General features: G+C 36.9%; 1 protein-coding gene across 1 annotated transcript in view; it reads left to right on the top strand.

Annotated features, from left to right (window-relative positions):
• YEATS4 (YEATS domain containing 4) overlaps positions 1–19,695 on the top strand; it is a 24,009-nt gene extending 4,314 nt beyond the window's left edge. Inside the window, exons 3-7 of the mRNA XM_077775204.1 lie at positions 1,346–1,412; positions 1,511–1,605; positions 6,475–6,567; positions 6,657–6,744; positions 19,032–19,695. Coding sequence (XP_077631330.1) covers positions 1,346–1,412; positions 1,511–1,605; positions 6,475–6,567; positions 6,657–6,744; positions 19,032–19,201 — 513 coding nt within the window. The 3' untranslated portion in view covers positions 19,202–19,695. The remainder of the gene's footprint in view (positions 1–1,345; positions 1,413–1,510; positions 1,606–6,474; positions 6,568–6,656; positions 6,745–19,031) is intronic.
• The last annotated feature ends 798 nt before the right edge of the window (positions 19,696–20,493 follow it).

Raw genomic sequence — 20,493 nt, 5'->3', positions numbered from 1 at the left:
TTTTTTTTTTTTTTTTTTTTTTTTTTTTGAGAGAGAGAGAAAGAATGAATTCCAAGCAGGTTCCATGCTCAGTGCAGAGCTTGACTTGACACGTCGGTGCAGAGCTCTGTTTGGGACTCAGTCTCAACAGTGAGATCATGACCTGAGCTGAAATCAAGGGTGGGACGTTTAACCAACTGAGCCACCCAGGCGCGCTGCAAAGGAACATTCTTAAATATCTTCATTCATTCCTTTCCACCTGTTCCAATCTTATTGTTCCCTTAGGTCTTAATTTAAGTGTATTTTCTCTGGAACTATTCTCTTCAAAGATTAACTTAGGGCCATTCTTATGAACTTGTACCTGTTGCCCTCCTAACACAGATTATGTCAAAATGCTGATTGTCTTGTCTGCCCCCTACACTCTGTACAGCAAGATCCCGAGGACAAGAGTTTATCAGTTACCATTGTAGCATCTGATACCCAGTATTTTTTTGTAGAAAAAAATGAGAGTATTCCCAAGAGTCTTCAAAAATGCTTTTGAAAAACTGCCTCAAGAAATGTTCACAAAAGCAGATATTAGTATATCATTATATAGTATGACTCCAATTTTTAAAAATGTAGACAATAAAAAAATTCCCGAAAGTAAATAAAAAGATTAATAAGTACTACTGTCAAATGTGACTGATTCTGTTTTGCATCTTCCTCTTTTTCTATGGTGAATTTTTTTGGAAAACCCTTTCTCTAGGAGAATCCCTTTTATGTGCCAGCACTAATGAATATGCTCCTGTGCTTCAAAATAAAATTAAGAAAAGGAGGAGTTTTATATCTCATGGTTTTAGGTTGTTTAGTTTAGTTGACCTTAGCTTTATGTAGTATAATTTTGTTCTTTAAAGTTACTCAGTTCATAGATTTGTTTTGATTTATATGCTTTTTTTCTATAAAATATATTGGAAATGTATTGTTTTTATGGAAAATCAAAACTGATTTAGAGTATTGTCTATAGAGATATATAAAAGAAGGATTTGCAAAATAAGTGAATTAGGGACGTGTATATTCCTATATGTTGTGAATTATGAAAGATTTCAACTCAGGCTTCCTTTGCTTAAAATGAAAAAAGAACCTAGGTATAATTCATGGTTTTTAGAAAATTAGATTCCAGTGGGGATTAAGGAGTGCCATTGTCACTGGGTGATATAAGGAAGTGTTCAATCCCTATATTGTATACCTGACATAAAAATAAAATAGTTAGATTCCATAAAATTTGAGAGAAAGTATATTTTATAAAATTAGGTACATATACTTGGTGTATTTTTCTCCTAGTTTTTATATGTCGATGGCAGAACTAATTAATTCCTCTGTATTTTAGGATATGTCAGCATATGTGAAGAAAATCCAATTTAAATTACACGAAAGCTATGGCAATCCTCTAAGAGGTACAGTACAGTTTTTTTATTCATAACATATAAATTTAAAAAGATTTAGAAAACTATCAATAATTTATAATTATTTTAATTTTTTTCTCTCACTTCAGTTGTTACTAAACCTCCATATGAAATTACTGAAACAGGATGGGGTGAATTCGAAATAATCATCAAAATATTTTTCATTGATCCTAATGAAAGACCTGTGAGTAATGATAATCTTTGCGACCATAAAATAGATTTTGGTAATTGTGAAAATCTAACAGCACTTGAATAGTTTGTTATCTGTTGACATTTTATTCAGATACACTTTATGTAAGCTGATTGCATAGGGTATCTTGCCTTGAGTTAAGAGTTTTTTATTTTAAAGGGAAGTGCCTTTCAAAACTTTTAATTTTTCAAGTATAGAAAGATGGGATATAATGTGAACATTTCTCAGAAAGAAACCATGGAATTGTGTGATTACTAGAGCAAAAAAAAATTTTAAATTCACTAATATTATTTGGTTATTAGTAAAAAACAAGATGAGTCCACCTGCTGTCAAGAATGAGAATATCCAATTTTTAGAGTTAAAAGCCCTAGCAATAGTTCTATTGTATTTTCAAGTTGCTGTCAGTACTAGCAGCTTTACTTTCTATCTTATTCATGAATTTTTATTTATAACCACTGACTTTTTCGTCTTTTGATCTCTTCTTATCAGGTTGTTGCTTGATAATGTAAAAAGTCCCTCAAAGCTTTCACTTTGATCCCTCAGCTATTTTGTGAGGTTGGTGATACCGTCATTTTAGAGATGAGGATATGAAGGTTCAGAGATCAAGACATATTGCTTAAAAACACAGTTACTGTGGCAGAGCTAATTTTTGAACACAAGTTATATGCACTCAGACCTCACATTCTTGCCATGATCCTCTCCCCTCCTCCGCCAAACCACTCAGTTTGTTTTGTTTGTAAACATATAGGGTCGCAACTCAGGTATGGCTCTCTCGTTCCACATTTGCATGGCTGTTGTTTAACTCCAGTTTCAGGTCATCACTGTTAATTTTCTTTCTTTCTTTTTTTTTTTTTTATGTTTATTTTTGAGAAAGAGACTCAGAGTGTGAGCGGGGGAGGGTCAGAGAGAGAGAGGGAGACACAGAATCTGAAGCAGGCTCCAGGCTCTGAGCTGTCAGCGCAGAGCCTGACGTGGGGCTCAAACCCACTAACTGAGATCATGACCTGAACCAAAGTCCACCAGCTGACTGAGCCACCCAGGCGCTCCATCACCATTAATTTTCATCTTGTTAGGTTCAGCGCATTCCTTTAGCACCAAACATTTACACTTTAATTATCAGATTACATTTTTAAAAGTGTATGTGCTTCTAAAGGAGCTATGACCTGGGCCTGTAGTTCAGAGAATTTGTTCCTAATGGACTGCACCAGAAATATTGGAGTTGTTTTTTTTTTTTTTTTAATTTGAACTCCTAGGTCCCATCCCCTGGATAGTCTGATTTAGTAGATTTGGAGAAGGGGCCAGCACCCAGGTGATCTTGATGCACAGTAAGATTTAGAAGCCGTAATATAGACCATACTCTTCCTGTGTAGGAATTTCTTTAGGCAGGCTTCAAATGAGAGTCTTGTTTGGGCTTGCTCTGTCCAGTAGACAGACTCTTGACTTTTGTCATCCCATTTAGATGTAGGTAGTTCTAAATGTAAGAAAGGACTAGTTTATGATGTGCTTCCATGAACTTTTTACTGATGACTGTTCATACATTTGTTTTCTTTTCTTCTGAATAACATCTATAGCTTATTTAAATACTTTCCATGTGATAAGGTTCCCCGATCTTCTATCATTCTTTTGTCCTTCTAGAATACTTTGAAAAGAAATTACATTCTACTTGGCAAGAAATTATTAAATATCCATTATTTGTCAAGATAATGTTCTAGGGGTAGGCTATAAAGATGAGATATTGTTCCTGTCTTTAATGAAAATAGTCTATTAGGGAGAATAGAGCACAGAAATGCAGCAGATGTTGAGAGAGAAGAAATTAGTAATCAAACAACTTCAGTATGAGACAACTCTCAAAGTCCACTCTTGGAAAGAGTAGTTAATTGCACTTCTGCAGTGATGAATTTGTTGAATAAGTTTCCATATAGATCTTCATTGGCCTGAATTTTATTATCTAAAAACTATTGTCATCTTTTTTAATGTTTATTTATTTTTGAGAGAGAGAGAGAGTGTGTGTGAGTGGGAGGACAGAGAAAGAGGGAGACACAGAGTCTGAAGCAGACTCCAGACTTTAAGCTCTTAGCACAGAGCCCAACGTGGGTGGGGCTCAAACTCACGAACTACGAGATTGTGACCCAAGTCGAAGTCAGATGCTTAACTGACTGAGCCACCCAGGCACCTGTCATCTCCTTTTAGTATAGTGAAACCATTATACTTCTAATTGTTGGATCTTTAAAATAAGTTATGAAGGTTTATTTAAAATATAAAAGAAAGACCTAAGTAATTGTCACTTATTTCTGTTACCCAGTAACCTGTTAATAGATTAAGCCATTATAAAAGGAATGGTTGTTCCTAAAAGCAGAATGCTGAAATTGGGTTTTTATTCCTAGAATTATCTTCATGGCTAGTGTAGGCATTCCATTGCTCTAAGAATCTTCAAACACCCCTCAAAATTAGAGATATCTGTCTTGATATTTTTCATTACTATATCTGTATGAATGCCTGTGGGGATCTAAATAATACAATTAAGGAAGGACAGTTTTATGATGCAGTTTTAAATTGTTTTTGAATTATAAGAGTAAGAACACACAGATGGTTTTAAAAAATAAAAATAAAAAAAATATAAGTTTCCTATATCAGTTTCTTAGGGTTGCCATAACAAAGGACCACAAACTGAGTGGCTGAAAACAACGGATGTTTATTCTCACAGTTCTGGAGGCTAGAAGTCCAGAAGCAAGGTGTTGGCCATGCTCTCTCCAAAACCTCAAGAGAAGAATCCTTTCTTGCCTCTTCTAGTTCCAGGTAGCCCCAGGTGTCTTTGGTTTGGGCAGTATAACTGTAATCTTTGCTGCCATTGTTCCCTGGCCCCTCTCTCTTTCCTTGTGTCTGTGTCTCCTCTCTTATGAGAACACCAGTCATACTGGATTAGAGCCTCACCACTCTATCTTAACTTGATTACATCTGCAAAGACCCTAGTTCCAGGTAAGGTCACATTTACTAGTACTGAGGATTGTCTTTCAGGGGGGACTTCAGCATGTCTTTCGGGGGGGACACAGTTCAATTTATAACATCTTTCTTCTTTCTTTGGCTCCTTGCCAAGGAAAACCACAGTGATTCTTTTCAGTGTCTCTAGAAGTTACTCTCAACAGTCTCCTATATTTCAATCTCTAAGTTTGATTTTTCAATTTTATTTTTTTATTTATTTTGAGAGAGAGAGCATGCAGGGATGGGTGGGAGGGAGGGGCAGAGAGGGAGGAGAGAGAATCCCAAGCAGGCCCCGTGTTGTCAGCACAGAGCCTGACGCAGGGCTTGATCTCATGAACTGTGAGATCACCATCTGAGCTGAAATCAAGAGTTGGATACTTAACTGAGCCACCCAGGTACCCCTGACTTTTCAATTTTGGGTAATATTGTCACCTCCTCACATGATAACAGATGATCCTTCTTCATCATTCCAGGCTTGTTTTTTTGTTTTTTTGGAGAAATTATTTCAGAAAGGATGACTGAGAAATAAACCTTTGAACCATTGCTGCCTGAAAATACCTTTATTTTTGCTTCATATTTGATTGGGTAAAAAATCGCAAGTTTCACAGGAAGATATGCTCTCTTGTCTCTAAGTGATGGGAGAAGGGAATGGTAACAGGCCCTGCCACCACACAGCATTCTTGATTTCTGTAGCTGCCAACTTTGGGCTTGGAGCCTCCCTGGGGATCCACTGGGAGTGCTGACTCCAACCTCTGATGCTGTTTTCTGCTTTCAGTTTTCATGTTGTGAATTCCTCTGTTAATGGTTAATCCACTCATGTAGTCTCCTCTCCTTTCTGTCTACTCCAGAAATGTCAAAATTATCTGCTTTAAATATGGCGTATAGGGGCACTTGGCTGGCCCAGTCAGTTGAGTTCGACTCTTGATTTTGGCTCAGGTCATGGTCCCAGGGTTGTGGGACTGAGCCTCGCATTGGGCTCCACACTGAGTTTGGAGCCTGCTTGAGATTCTGTCTCTCCCTCTCCCTCCCTCCTTTCTTCTCTCTCTCTCCCCCTCCCGGTCTTTCCCCCTCCCTATGCCCCTCTCTCCCACTCTCACATTCTCTTTCTCTCAAATTAAAAAAATATATATTAAATATGGTATATCATACATGTTCCTTATAATGATTTTAGCTAACCTTTTAGAAAATTGTTTGAGGCCTCTGAATTGGTTTCTATAACAACAACTCTGCTGTTTTCCTAGTTAGGTTTTATTTTGCTCAAGTAATCACACATTGTGCTGCAAAGCTTTCCCTTTGATGTCCTATTAATACCTGTTCTTGGATATTTTGAAGACCTATTGCTCCTACTGAAGTGAATTATCATTGATTAACTTTTAATTATTTTATTTGTGTAATAAAAATCACCAAAGAAAATGTTTTGCCTTCACTGAGCATTTTAGTATTGGTTATTTATTTTGAAAATATCAAATCTTCCCTCCCCCCATAAATTTGTAGACTTTAATCTTCACAGAATAGCTGTCAAAATGAATCTAATTTCACTTGTGTAAATAAAAGAATTCATATCTTAATGATTTTCCAGTTTAATTTCTGTAGCTATATTTTATTATTGGTTTTCTATGTGATCATTTTATAGAGATGCTTTGTAACATGCATACTTATACTCTTCAAAACATTCATGTTTAGTAGATGTGGATGGATAATAATACCTAATAGGAAAATAAGAGTACAGAGTTTGAGTGATTTGCCACACAGTAAGTTGTAGTTGAGATAAGATCCTGAATTTCATATGTTAGCTAATTCAGTCTCTAATTCAGTTACAGTAATCATGATGTCTCACGATGATGAAAACCATTGCACAGACTTGATATCTATTTTATTTCACAGGTGACCCTGTATCATTTATTAAAGCTGTTTCAGTCAGACACCAATGCAATGCTGGGAAAAAAGACAGTCGTTTCAGAGTTCTATGATGAAATGGTAAGAGGATTTTATGATGAGAATTTTAAAAGCACTTTAAGTTGTAGAACTTTGAAGTTATTGGACTTTTTTTCATTCTATCCCATTAGATATTTCAAGACCCAACAGCAATGATGCAACAATTATTAACAACATCTCGCCAGCTAACATTAGGAGCCTATAAGCATGAAACGGAATGTAAGTGCCATGAGTTCATAATTATCCTGAAAAATATTGTATTCTGTAATGGTAAAAGGATTATGATTAATGACCATTAAATTTTTTTCTAATGACATATAAAAGTAAATTTTTTAGGAGTTAAAAAAAATACATATTACTATAGAACATGTAAGAAGGATGTTTTAAATTGTTTCCAGAGTAGGGACACCTGGGTGGCTCAGTTGGTTGAGCATCCAACTCTTGATTTCAGCTCAGGTCATGATTCCTGGGTCATGGGATGGAGCCCTGTATCAGGCTCCATGCTGAGTATGGAGCCTGCTTGAGGTTCTTCTTGTCTCCCCCTCTGTCCCCTCCCCTGCTTGCACACTCACTTTCTTTCTCAAAAAAGCAAAACAAAAAATGTTCCCAAAGTTGGCCTACTTTCAGAAAGTAGGCCACATTCTCTGAAATACTGTCTTTTATTCTCTTAATTACTTTTAAGCATTGCCTTTCACTAATCTTGCTTACTCTGTCATTCAGTCCTTTTCTGTTTAGTAGTCTTTGCTAATAAAATCTGTGTGAAAAACCTTGCAGAACATAATCAGAGTTGACCCTTGAACAATGCAGAGTTAGGTCTGCCAACCACCCTCTCCATCCCCACCCCCAACAGTCAGAAATCTGTGTGTAACTTTTCACTTCCCAAATACTTAACTACCAATAACCTACTGTTGATTGGAAGCCTTATTGATAAATAATCCACATATATTTTGTATATTATATGTATTTTATTCTATAAAATAAAATAAAATCTGCTGTGGGTGCCTGCGTAGATCAGTTGGTTGAGCCTCCAACTATTGATTTCGACTCAGGTCATGATCTCATTGGTTGTGACATCAAGCCCTGTGTTAGGCTCTGCACTGACAGCATGGAGCCTCCTTGGGTTTCTCTCCCTGTGTCTGCCCCTCCACCATGCACGTGTGCATATTCATTTTATTTCTCTCTCAAAATAAGTAAACTTAAAGAAATAATAAAGTTAGCTAGAGAAAAAACGTTACAAGGAAGAGAAGATACATTTACAGTACCGTACCGTGTTTACCGAAAAAATCCACATATATACGGACTAATGCAGTTTAAACCCATATCGTTGAAGAGTCAATTGTATCCTTTTGTAGATAGAAGTCCCCCCCTTATCCGTGGTCTCACTTTTTGAGATTTTAGTTACTCAGGGTCAGCAATGGTCCAGAAGCAGATGATCTTCCTCCTGACACATTGTCAGAAGGTCAGTAGTAGCTTAATGCTGAGTCATAGTGCCTGCATCCTTCACCTCACTTTGTCTCATCACATAGACATTTTATCATTTCACACCATCACAAGAAAGGGGAGTACAGTACAAGAAGATATTTTGAGAGAGACCACATTTATATAACTTCTATAATAGTATGTTATAATGTATTTATATTGTTAATCTCTTACTGTGTGTAATTTATGAATTAAACTTTATCATAGTTATATACGCATAGGGAAAAGCATAGTGTATATAATATGGTTCAGTATTACCTGTGATTTCAGGCACCTACTGGGTGTCTGGAATGTGTCTGGAATGTATTCCCTGTGGATAGTAGGAGACTAGTGTACGATGAACTAGTTATCTCTTTTTGTTTAACCTATGTCATTTTACATAGCTTCAGATTAATGCTGGGGTGATGAGTACTGGAATGACACACTGATAATCAGTCATGTTGTGTTTTCCCTCTAAGCTGGCATGGCCTCAGAATCCCTTACACATCACTCAGTGCAGCTACTGCCTTTCATTTGCACTTGGCACTCAACATGAAACCTGTTTGCCATCCTTGTGCTAACATTTAGGTCACTATTCATTCACTTATTCCCTTGATCTTTCATTCAGTTGTTTCCAGTATGTATTGAGCCCCAGTTATATGCCAGGCATGTCTTAGGTTCTGAAGATAGTGCAGTGTCCAAACCAGACAAAATCCCTGCCTTCATGAAGCTTACATTCTAGTAGAAGAAAGGCAGATATTAAATAAGTATAACAACAAAGTGTAAGATAGTGATTAGGTGATATGGAGAAAAATAAAGTAAGGGAGGGAATGCTTTTTGTAGGAGGAAATCGTTTAAGTTTTAAATAACGGGTCAGAGGGGTGCCTGGGCGGCTCAGTCAGTTAAGCGTCTGACTTCGGCTCAGGTCTGATCTCACGGTTCCCTGCATCTGTTTCGGATTCTGTGTCTCCCTCTTTCTCTGCCCTTCCCCCACTCATGCTCTCTCTCTCTCTCTCAAAAATAAATACACTATAAAAAAAAAATTAAAAAAAATATTGGGTCAGAGAATGCTCCCTGAGTTTGTGGCATTTTAACAAATATCTAAAGGAGTAAGGAAGTGAACTGTTCTTTGTTTGTTTATTTATTTTGGAGGGAGAGACAGGTAGCAAACGAGAGGAGCAGAGAGAGAGAGGGAGACGGGAGACACAGAATACGAAGCAGGCTCCAGGCTCAGAGCTGTCAGCACAGAGCCTTATGCGGGGCTTGAATCCACGAACCGTGAGATTATGACCTCAGTTGAAGTTGGACATTTAACCAGCTGAGCCACCCAGGTGCCCCTGGAAGTGAACCATTCTTTTTTTTTTTTTTTTTTTTTTATGTTTTATTTATTTCTAGGAGAGAGAGAGAGAGAGAGAGAGACAGCGTGAACAGGGGAGGGTCAGAGAGGGAGGGAGAAAGTGAACCATTCTTATCTGAGGGAAGAATGTTATGTGTCAGGAGAGCAAGACGGGCAAAAGCCCGAAGGTAAGAGCATGCCTGGCATATCTGAGGAGGTCATTGTGACTGGAGTAGAGTGAATAAAGGGACAAGAAGGGGGAGGTGAGTCCAGAAAAGTTAATAAGGGACTAAGTCATTTAGGGACTTGAGGGTAGCCGTGAGTACTTTAGAGTATTAAACAAAAGGAAATGTGAAGCTGTTTGTGGGTTTTTGAGCAGAAGTGACATTATAAAACATTTTAAAAGGTCAATCACCCTGGCTGCTGTGTTGAAAGCAGACTAAAGCAGAAAGTATAGTGGCAGAGAGAATAGTTAGAGGGCTGTTCCAATATTCCAGATATGATTGAATGGTAGGTGGTACCAGAGTAGTAGCAGTGGAAGTGCTGAGAGGGGGTGAGTGTTTGAATCTGTTTTGAAGATATGATAGGATTTCCTGATGGTTTTAAGAATAAGATGTGAGAGAAGTAGACAAAGAATAACTCAAGGTTTTGGGCCAAAGGAGCCAAAAAAAAGAAAAAAAATCATCACTGCTTTTCATTAAGATGGGGAAGTCTGAGAGGGGAAGGCTTTGGGGAAAAGATTAAAAGTACTGGTGTGGATATGTTGGATGTGGGATGCCTGTAAGACATCAAAGTGGAAATGCTGATAAGGGAATTGTACCCACAAGTGTATTTAAGGAGAGGTCTAGGCTGAAATGATACATTTGGAAATTAACATTTGGATGGGTATATAAATTTTAAGTCCAACTGGTATCATCAAAGGAGTGAGTAAAGATTAAAAAAGAGGTCCAAGGACTGAGCCCTGGGTACCAACAGTTGGAGATTAAGAAGATGACCAGCAAATGAAATTAAGAAAGAACAGTGAGTATGGAGAAAAGTAAGGTGCATATAATATAAAGCCAGATGAAGATAGTATATCAGGAAATAGTCATTAGCTGTGTCTGATACTGCTAGAACCAATACTGATAGTGGTCCAATACTGATAGATCAAGTAAGATAAGTGCCAAGAAATGGGCTAGTAGACATTCTTGATGACCTTAACAGGAACAGTGGAAGGAGAATGGCAAGGACAGAAGATCAATTGAAATGGATCAAAAGAGAATGAGAGAGATGGAGATGGAGACTGGCACTGGGGACAGCGGTCTTGGAGCTTGGCTATAGAGGGAAGTAGTCGCCTTGGAAGTGGTAGCAGAAGCAGGTTATGGGATCAGGAGTTGGGGGGAGGGGGTTGCAATACCAGGCGGGGGGAAATAAGCCAGTATATTATAGGCCACAAGAGGTGAATGCAATAAAAGAGGGAGTGGGGGATGAGGATGCAGGAGAGAAAGGGGGTGCAGTTTTAACAGTTAATGGTTGTAGTGATGTTTTGTGTATATTTTCATGGAACCTGTGATTAGGAGTTACAAGAGCAGAATACTAATTACAGTTTTGCAACTTGGTAGCCATTTAAAATTTTAAATCACACTCATTTAAAAATCTTATGCTTGGGGCGCCTGGGTGGCTTAGTCGGTTAAGCGTCCGACTTTCGCTTAGGTCATGATCTCGCGGTTTGTGAGTTTGAGCCCCGCGTCGGGCTCTGTGCTGACTGCCAGCTCAGAGCCTGGAGCCTGTTTCAGTCTGTGACTCCCTCTCTCTCTGACCCTCCCCTGCTCACGCTGTCTCTCTCTCTCCTAGAAATAAATAAAACATTAAAAAAAAAAGAAAATTTAAAAATCTTATGCTTAATTTTTTATATCTGCAAAAACAATTATCTGGCTTACTTTGTTATACACATAGAACATACATATATGATCACCTTTAGAAGGTAAAAAGCACTAATGATATGCTATTTTAATTTGTATTGGTCATTTCCTCTTCATTATAGATAGATCTTCTTTCTCCTATACTATGGAAGTGTGCCCAATTCATAGAGTAAACTCTTTTAAAATTCAAATGCCCGTAGGGTCATTTAGGTGACTCAGTCACTTGAGCGTTTGACTCTTGATTTGAGCTTAGGCCATGATCTCACAGTTCATAGGTTTGAGCCCCATGTTGGACTCTGCACTGACAGCATGGAGCCTGCTTGGGATATTCTCTCTCTCTCTCTCTCTCTCTCTCTCTCTCTCTTTTTCCCTCTACCCCCATCTCTCTGCCTCTTCCCCACTCACTCTCTCTCTCTCTCAAAATGAATAAATAAACTTAAAAAAAAAAAAATTCAAGTGCCCACATATTTATAGTTTCAAAAAACTATTCAGTTATGTATAGTAAGTAGTTCAAATAATGTGTTTTATAAAAAGGACTTTGATGTGTTAAAGCTTAGGGTATGGAGTCATATAATCTTGGGAAGTTTTTATCAGTAAATTGCATGTTTTGTATTCAGTTTATTTTCTTAATAGTATCTAATTCCATAAATGATGTTGGCACAGTTGTTAAGCTTTTGGAAGCAAAACTTAATTTAGATAATTGCTTCATAACATTAATCCAAACAAATTCCAGTGTAATTAAATGTAGTAATTTTTTATTTTTAAGTCAAGCAACCTTTCATTTAAAAAGTTAAGAGAAATGACTTTCTGTCCTGGTAGAGAAGACTTGCCAAATTTGTGATATTGGAAGAAATTAAAGGAAAAGAAAGACTTAACTTTGTAAAATATATTTAACTTCTGCATTTCAAAAGGACGAAAAAATATAAATTTGTGGAAAATATGGCAAAGGATTCATAGCTTTAAAACTCTGAAATTGATAAAGTAGACAAAAATTTTGAACTTCAGTTTACAAATGGACAAAAGCCATGGGGAGACAGATCAAAGAAGAGATGGCTAGTGAATAAAGTAGGAAAATATTTGACCCTGCTAGTAATTTTAAAAATAACAAGTCCTATTTCTATCAAATTAGCAAAAGGAATCTTTAATAGCAGTGTATGTTAAAGATTTGGTGAATCTTGCATTCTCACAAATTGTTTAGCCTTTTTAGGAAAGCAATTTTGGAATCTTAATTAAAGACATAAAAAAGATATGTACACTTTCACCAATTTGAGGATATTATACTCAATATTGGGTTATAATAAGATGCCACAGTTATTAAGCACTTACTGTTTTTACTCCTCTAAATCTGTAAATGTATAAACTCATTTAAATCTACAATAACTTTGTAGGTAATCCATTTAGAAAAGGGAGGCACTTGGACGTTAAGAAACTTGCCCAACTTAACATGTCTAGTTAGTGGTGGAGCCAGGACTTCATCCTAGGCAGTCTTCACAACTTAGGCTCAAAAAACTTATAATAGATTTAGATAGAAAAGTTTATAAACCTATTTACATCAATAAAATTATGGAAAATTGTTTAAGTACAATGATCTGGCAATAATAATCACTTCTATAAGGAATCATTAAAACAATAGTGCACACGTGATAAGAGCTTACTGTGTACTAGATAAGTGCTTTACATTTTTGAACTTACTGAACACCTATAGTAACGCTAGGAGGAAGGTACTGTTATCCCCATTTTGTGGGTAAAGGCCCTAGATCATAGACTTGATGACTTGATCAAGTCACCCAGCAGAGCCAGGAGTTAACCCATGTCTATGCTGTCTTTCTGTTCTAATTAAGGAACTAATTAAGTTCCTCCTAATCCTAATCCTCTGTGTAAAAGCCTCATAGTTCGTGCTTTTAACCAGTAAGTTATATGGCTTGGCAAAAATAATAATTCCTCTTTGGGTTGATTTCCTCTAAATTGAGGCTTAATTTGGGAATATAAAATAATTTTGTAAAAATTGTTTTAAGTTTATTTCTTTGTTTTGAGAGAGAGAGCAAGCAGGGGAGGGCCAGAGAAAGAGGGAGAGAAAGAATCCCAAGCAGGCTCTGCACCATCAGCACAGAGCCCAAAGTGGGGCTCAAACTCGTAAACCATGAGATCATGACGTGAGCCAAAACCAAGAATCAGACACTTAACTGACTGAGCCACCCAGGTGCCCCAAAACAAACATTTTTTTTAATATATACAATCATTTAATATATAGGAAGCAGAAAACTGAAACAAGCTAAGTTTTTAAACATTTTCCTTTATGATCTCATTGTTGATTAGCCCAAGTCTTCTTCCAGATATATCATGCCCTTTGCAATCTTGTTATTTGTCAAAAAATAAAGTGTAATGACTAAGCTAAACAACAAGAATCTATATTACAGGGAATGCTGTCCTTTTAACAAATGAGTTGAATCAGGTCTTCCTGACTAGATTTAAAACTGCCTGTTGCCGTTTGTACAGGACTCCTTATTGTTTCCCAAATCTGTATGTGTTGTTTCTAGGACCTATGGTTTCCACTTCATCCATCGAATTGTTTTCTCCTTCTTTAAAACTCAGTTCAGATTTTACTGCTGCCAAGAAGCCTTCTTTGATACACACACACACCCTTTCATGTTGGTATGAATCCAGTCTGCTCCCATAGCTGCCTATGACACTGTAGTTCATTTTTCTTTCTTGTCTATCTTCTACCTCTACCCCAGCATCTAATAAAGTGCCTTTCATTCCGTATATGTTTTTTTAATTGATGTGGAGAGAGAGGGAGCAAGGAAAGAAAAATTTTTGCCTAGTAAAACACTCTAAGTCTAAAGACAGACTAGCCATGCAAATTAATTGTATTCATATCACAGATGACTAGTTTCTTTAATCTGTAACAAGCTCCTGCACATCAGTAAAAAGGCCAGTAACTAAAAAGCTTCTGCACAGCAGAGTAAAACATTAACAAAATGAAAAGGCAGCATACTGAATGGGAGAAGGTATTTGCGGATGACGTATCTGATAAGGGGTTCATCTCCAAAAACATATAAGGAACTCCTACAACTCAATAGCCAAAAAAAAAAAAAAAGAAAACAGCCCAATTTATTTTTTTAATTTATTTTTTTAATTCTTTAATATTTTTTGTTTATTACTAGGAGAGAGAGAGAGAGAGACAGTGTGAGCAGGGGAGGGTCAGAGAGAGAGGGAGATACAGGCTCTGAAATAGGCTCCAGGCTCTGAGCTGGCAGTCAGCACAGAGCCTGACGCAGGGCTTGAACCCACGAACCGCAAGATCATGACCTAAGCGAAAGTCGGACGCTTAACCGACTAAGCCACCCAGGCGCCCCTCAAACAGTCCAATTTAAAAATGAGCAGAAGATCTGAATAGTTTTCCAAGGAAGACATACAGATGGCCAACTGGCACATGAAAAGGTGCTCAATATTACTCATCAGGGAAATGCAACTTAAAATTATGTAAGATACCATCTCATATTGGTTAGAATGGCTAGAATCAATAAGACAAGAAATAACAAGTGTTGGTGAGGATGTGGAAAAAAGGAAACCCTGATGCACTGTTGGTGGGAATGTAAATTGGTGCAGCCACCCTAGAAAACAGTATGGAAATTCATCAAAATGTTAAAAATAGAACTACCATAGGATCCAACAGTTTCACATCTGGATATTTATATGACTTAAAACAGAAACACTCCATGTTCATTGCAGCATTATTTACAGTAGCCAAGATATCGTTTACAATAAACAACCTAAGTGTCTATTGATGAATGAATAGATAAAGCAAATGGATAAATATAGATAAAGCAAGTGGAATATATATATATATATACACACATACGTACACACATACATACAATGGAATATTATTCAGCCGTAAAAAATAAGGAAATCTTGCCATTTTTGTGACAACATGGAAGGACCTTGAGGACATTATGCTAAATGAAATAAATTAGAGAAAGACAAATGCCAAATGATCTCACTTATATACGGAATTAAAAAGAAAAAAAACAAAAAGCCAAGCTCATAGATACAGAGAACAGATTGGTGGTTGTTGGGAGTCAAGAGTGAGAGTTGGTGAAATGGCTGCATGGGTGAAAAGCCACAAACTTCCAGTTATAAAATAAAGTCACAGGGAAGTAATGTACAGCATGGAGACTGTAATGAGCAATATTGTATTGCACATTTGAAAGTTGATGAAGTTCTCATCACAGGGAAGAAAATTTTTATAACTATGGTGACATGTTAACTAGATTTACTGTGATGATCATTTTGCAGTGTATACAAATGTGAAATCATGTTCTATACCTGATACTAACATGTCAGTTATATTCAATTTTTTAAAAAGGCCGTTAATGTGATAGAAAAATTGGCAAAGGTAAACCAGATAATTCATAAAAAAGAAGAGGGAAATGTCAGCCTTAGTAGTAAAAGAGAAATGTAAATTAAAATTACTCTGAAATACCATTTTTAACCTTCCAGGTAACTGAGACCAAAAAGTTGAAACAGTAGGGAAACAGACATACAATGCTAGTGGGATTGTAAATTAATAGAACCCCCTTTTTTTTAATGTTTATTTTTGAGAGAGAGACAGAGTGTAAGTGGGGGAGTGGCAGAGAGAGAGAGACAGACAGAATATGACGCAGGCTCCAGGCTGTCAGACCAGAGCCTGATGTGAGGTTTGAACTCATGAACCATGAGATCATGACCTGAGCTAAAGTTGGACTCTAAACCAACTGAGCCACCCAGGTACTCCATAAATTAATAGAACCTTTGAAAGTCACTTGGTATTCCTTCAAAGTTACAAGTACGTATATCCTTTGCCCCAATAATTATACTTAACAGGAATTTATCTTGCAAGTGTACTGATTCTCCCACAAGTATACTCAAGTGATTATGCACAGTGTACACATTATAGCATTGTAAAAGAAAAAATGGAGATAACCTGTATATCAAAGGGGACAGATAAATTATGTATGTCCATTTAGTGAGGTCGTCTGCAGCCTATAAAAGAAAAAAACAGCTCTAAGATACAGAATAGGCTTTCAGATGTAATACTAAGTGAAGCACACAGAACAGTGTGTTTATAGTATGATACCACTTGTTTGGGAGCGAGGAGAAGAAATCACTTAGGTGTGTGCTTGTCTATGAACAGATTATTTCTGGAAATATACCAAAGAAAACTAAAACTGATGATCTCTGAGAAGAAACACTGGTTGGTGGGGGAGGGAGTGAAAGGAGACATTTTTTCATTATCCACATTTTTCAGCCTTTTTATTTTGCATCATGTATAGTACTTCTATTTTCAAAAGCAATTTTAGAAATAAAAGCAATGAAAGAAATCACAACGAAAGTAAGGATTGTTTGGCAATATAATATTTTATGTGTATTACAAAGTTTATCACATAAAGAAAGTCACCAGCCATAAGCAAAATAAATATTGTCGCATGTTTTTAATGTGCTAGATGGTTTACATTTATACTTAATTTTCAGAAATCCTCTGAGAAATACAGTTTTAACTGTACCAAATAGAAAACAGATTGAGGGAGACTTACGTGGTATTAGCGGTTAGCCAGTAAGGGGCCAAGGTTGTATTTGAACTGAAGTTTTTCTGATTTCACACGATTTTCCCCCCCTGGTTTTCCAAACCATGCCGCTTCCAGTTAGTGATCATCTTATCAGAAGTACAGCTGTGCTTTAATAGTCATGAGCAGTAATTACCTGAAATGCCCACAAGATGGAAATGTTGGATGAAAGTAGGCATTTTTCTTTGTAAAGCATAATACTACACTATCCAAGTGGGATATTTATATAGATGTATTCTAGGGGAACCTGGGTGATTCATTTAAGCTACTGACTTCCGCTCAGGTCATGATTTCGCAGTTCGTGGGTTTGAGCCCTATGTTGGGCTCTGTACGGACAGCTCAGAGCCTGGAGCCTGCTTCAGATTCTGTCTCCCTCTCTCTCTGCCCCTCCCCAACTCGTGCTCTGTCTCTCTCTCTCAAAATTAAATAAACATTATAAATAAATAAATAAATAGATGTATTCTATTTTGCAGTAATGATATTTTCTTTAGTAATTTGTTATGTAGTCAGCTAGAATGTTTTAGATATCATTTAGTGTTTCGTTGTCATAATGATAGGATGGCTTTTTATGTACCTAACAGTATTCCAGATTCTTTATGTACATAATTCATTTAAAATCTTTGAATAAAGTTTACATATCAACTAAAAATGAAAGTTTACAGCTCTACTTACCCTGCTTAATAAGATGCTAGGTCCTCTTTGAATAGCTGGTCATTAATACTAATAGGAGTCATTCCACAAGCACCAAGAAGATAGAAAAGCTCAACTAAGAGCACATTATCTACCAGAATTTCTGTAAAACTGTGAAGACTAGTTTGGGGGAAAGAAATAGGTCGCAAAATAAATGAAGCAACTAAAACTAGAAGTTAAGGAGTATCTAGGTGGCTCAGTCAGTTAAGTGTCTGACTCTTGATTTTGGGCCCAGATCATGGTCTGGTGGTTCGTGAGATTGAACCCTGTGTCAGGCTCTGCGAGCCTGCTTGGGATTCTCTCTCTCCTCTCTCTGCCTCTACCCTGCTGGCATGTGAGTGTACGCTCTCTAAATAAATAAACTTTTAAAAAACTACAATTAAAATTAAAAAAAATAATATGAAGTATTTGTTATAGTTTTATTATAATATACATTATAATATAATGAGGAAAAGAGCATAAAACTAATAAATAACTTAAGAGTGGCACAGCTAATAAACGGTATAGCTGGAATTTAAACCTTGGCAATTATTTTAGGTCTTTGTTGGAAAAAAAAAAGTTTTACCAGTGTGATTTTGTTTATATAAGGTTCACCTGTACATTAAGAACACTGTATGTATGTATTTGGGGTTTTTTTAGTTTACTTATTTTGAGAGAGAGAACCAGTGGAGGGGGGCAAAGAGTGAGGAGGACAGAGGATCTGAAGCAGATTCTGTGCTGACAGCAGAGAGCCCAATGTGAGGCTCGAACTCATGAGCCAGGAGAATCATGACCTGAGCCAAAGTGGGATGCTTAACTGACTGAGCCACCCAGGCACCCCTGTTTATTCTTAAATGTTGATTTTGAGAGAGAGTCAACCTCAGGAACCGTGAGATCATGTCCTGAGCTGAAACCAAGGGTTGGATGCTTAGCTGACTGATCCACCCAGGCACTCCTATTTATTTATTTTTATTTCTTGAGAGAGAAAGAGATCATGTGCACAAGTGGGGGAGGAGTGGAGGGAAAGGAAGAGTCTTAAGCAGCCTCCATGTTCAGCAAAAAGCCCTATGTATAGGGCTCCATGTCACAACTGTAAGATTATGACCTGAGCAGAAATCAAGAATCGGGCACTTAACCAGCTAAGCCACCCGGGTGCCCCAAGAACACTGTATTTAGTTAGCTCTTCTTATTAGCTGGATGTCTCTTGGATTGTATGCCACCTTATTTCCAAATTTGTGTTTGGAGAGGAAAACAAGGTCATTGTGTCTTAACATCTTAATTGCAAATTTTAAAATGTGAGTGAAAAGAATTTCATTTCTAGTTATAGAAAACTAAGAAAAACTCTCTTGTGAGAGTTGAGACTTTATACCTATCTCCCTGTGTTTAATGTAATATATTTTAATAGTTCATATTTTATCATGGAAACTGACCTAAAGAAATGCCATATTTATTACTCTATAACATACCTTAGACATGTGACAAAATGAAATAGTTCAATAAAAATATGTTTTTATTTTATTGAATATGTTTCCTTAGTTGCAGAACTTGAAGTGAAAACCAGAGAAAAATTAGAAGCTGCGAAGAAAAAAACAAGCTTTGAAATTGCAGAGCTTAAGGAGAGATTAAAGGCAAGTCGTGAAACTATAAATTGCTTAAAAAATGAAATCAGGAAACTTGAAGAAGATGATCAGACAAAAGAGATATAAACAGTTCTAAGAGAACTTGATAGTAAGCTAAGCTGAAAGTAAGATGGACTTTAAGGGAGAAATGGACCGCACATGCCATGGTGTTTCTTAGAGAAACGGCACACGTAGTTGACCACAGATTTCTCAGCAATTGGGTCAAAGCATTTGTACTTTTTTTAAGGCAGTCTTTAAGGAGGTGAAATATATGTGTGTAATAAGAATGAATGTGGTATAGGCATTTTATCAACCCATTTTAGGGTAATTCTAATGATGTTAAGCACAATTTTAAAATATTTTCGCTTTGTATGTGTATAGCTTATCCTTTTGACAGGCATCACAATTTCATTACAAAGTATAAGTTGTAAAAATTTTGTACTTCCCTGGTAGAATTAGTGGTAAATTAACATGTATATTTAATTTTTTAAGTTCTTAACTGACCCCATCCTAATAACTCTTTTGTATCTGTTGTGCTCACTGCCCAGTAAGTACTCAATAAATGTAATTTATAGATCTTGTGTCTGCCTCTTGGTGTATTTCTTCCTCTTTGATGAAGCACCTGTAGCTCTCTTTCTACAGTAATGTATCTCCATAGTATTGTGATCACATATCTCTTACTGGCACTCATTTTTGCATGGAGATGGCAAAGATCATATTTTAAGTATTAGTCTGCCTAACTACCACAGTGTCATTCATTTTCACAGAGGAAAATACTTTGTCCCTCCTACATTTTCCAAAGATACATAGAAAGCAGCTGTGCATCATCTTCACATATGACCCCAGATTTCCCCACTTCTCCTTAGCCTGCCCTGTTCACATCCACATGGTCAACCTTCTAGTTTTAGACTCCTGTAATTTGAACATTCAGTAGTACTTCAGGCCATGTGACCTAATCTGTGTAGGCAACCTAGGGACAACAGTAGGTAGGAAAGTATTTTGGAAAAGATGTAACATTAACATTAGTTACAGAGCTCTTAAAAATAGCAACCATGCCTTATGCCTAATACAAGCATTCTATATTTTCTGTAGAGTATTTAAGTACCTATCCTAGCATTTTAAGATACTTTTTATCTGCCCTACAGGTTGGTTACTGTTTACTTTGTTGCTCTATTTTTAAGTTGTGGAGTTTATAAGCATCCTGGAGATTGTGCAAAGGTCTCTGTGGCCTTAAAATTTCTACCAGGGCCCCTATGGGGTTGGAGGTGGCACTTCTAATTGTGCTAGGCACAATTCCCCTGCTTCTACCCAGTGCCTGCAGTATACGGTAGGGCCTGGGGATTGACCAGAAAAACTAATGGAGGAAAAGTCCCATTCTA

The sequence above is a fragment of the Crocuta crocuta genome, unplaced genomic scaffold (genome assembly GCF_008692635.1).
Source record: "Crocuta crocuta isolate KB4526 unplaced genomic scaffold, BGI_CrCroc_1.0 scaffold97, whole genome shotgun sequence".
Classification (NCBI taxonomy): Eukaryota; Metazoa; Chordata; class Mammalia; order Carnivora; family Hyaenidae; genus Crocuta; species Crocuta crocuta.
The sequence above is the reverse complement of the archived record's forward strand: the minus strand, read 5'-3'. Positions and strand labels throughout refer to the sequence as shown.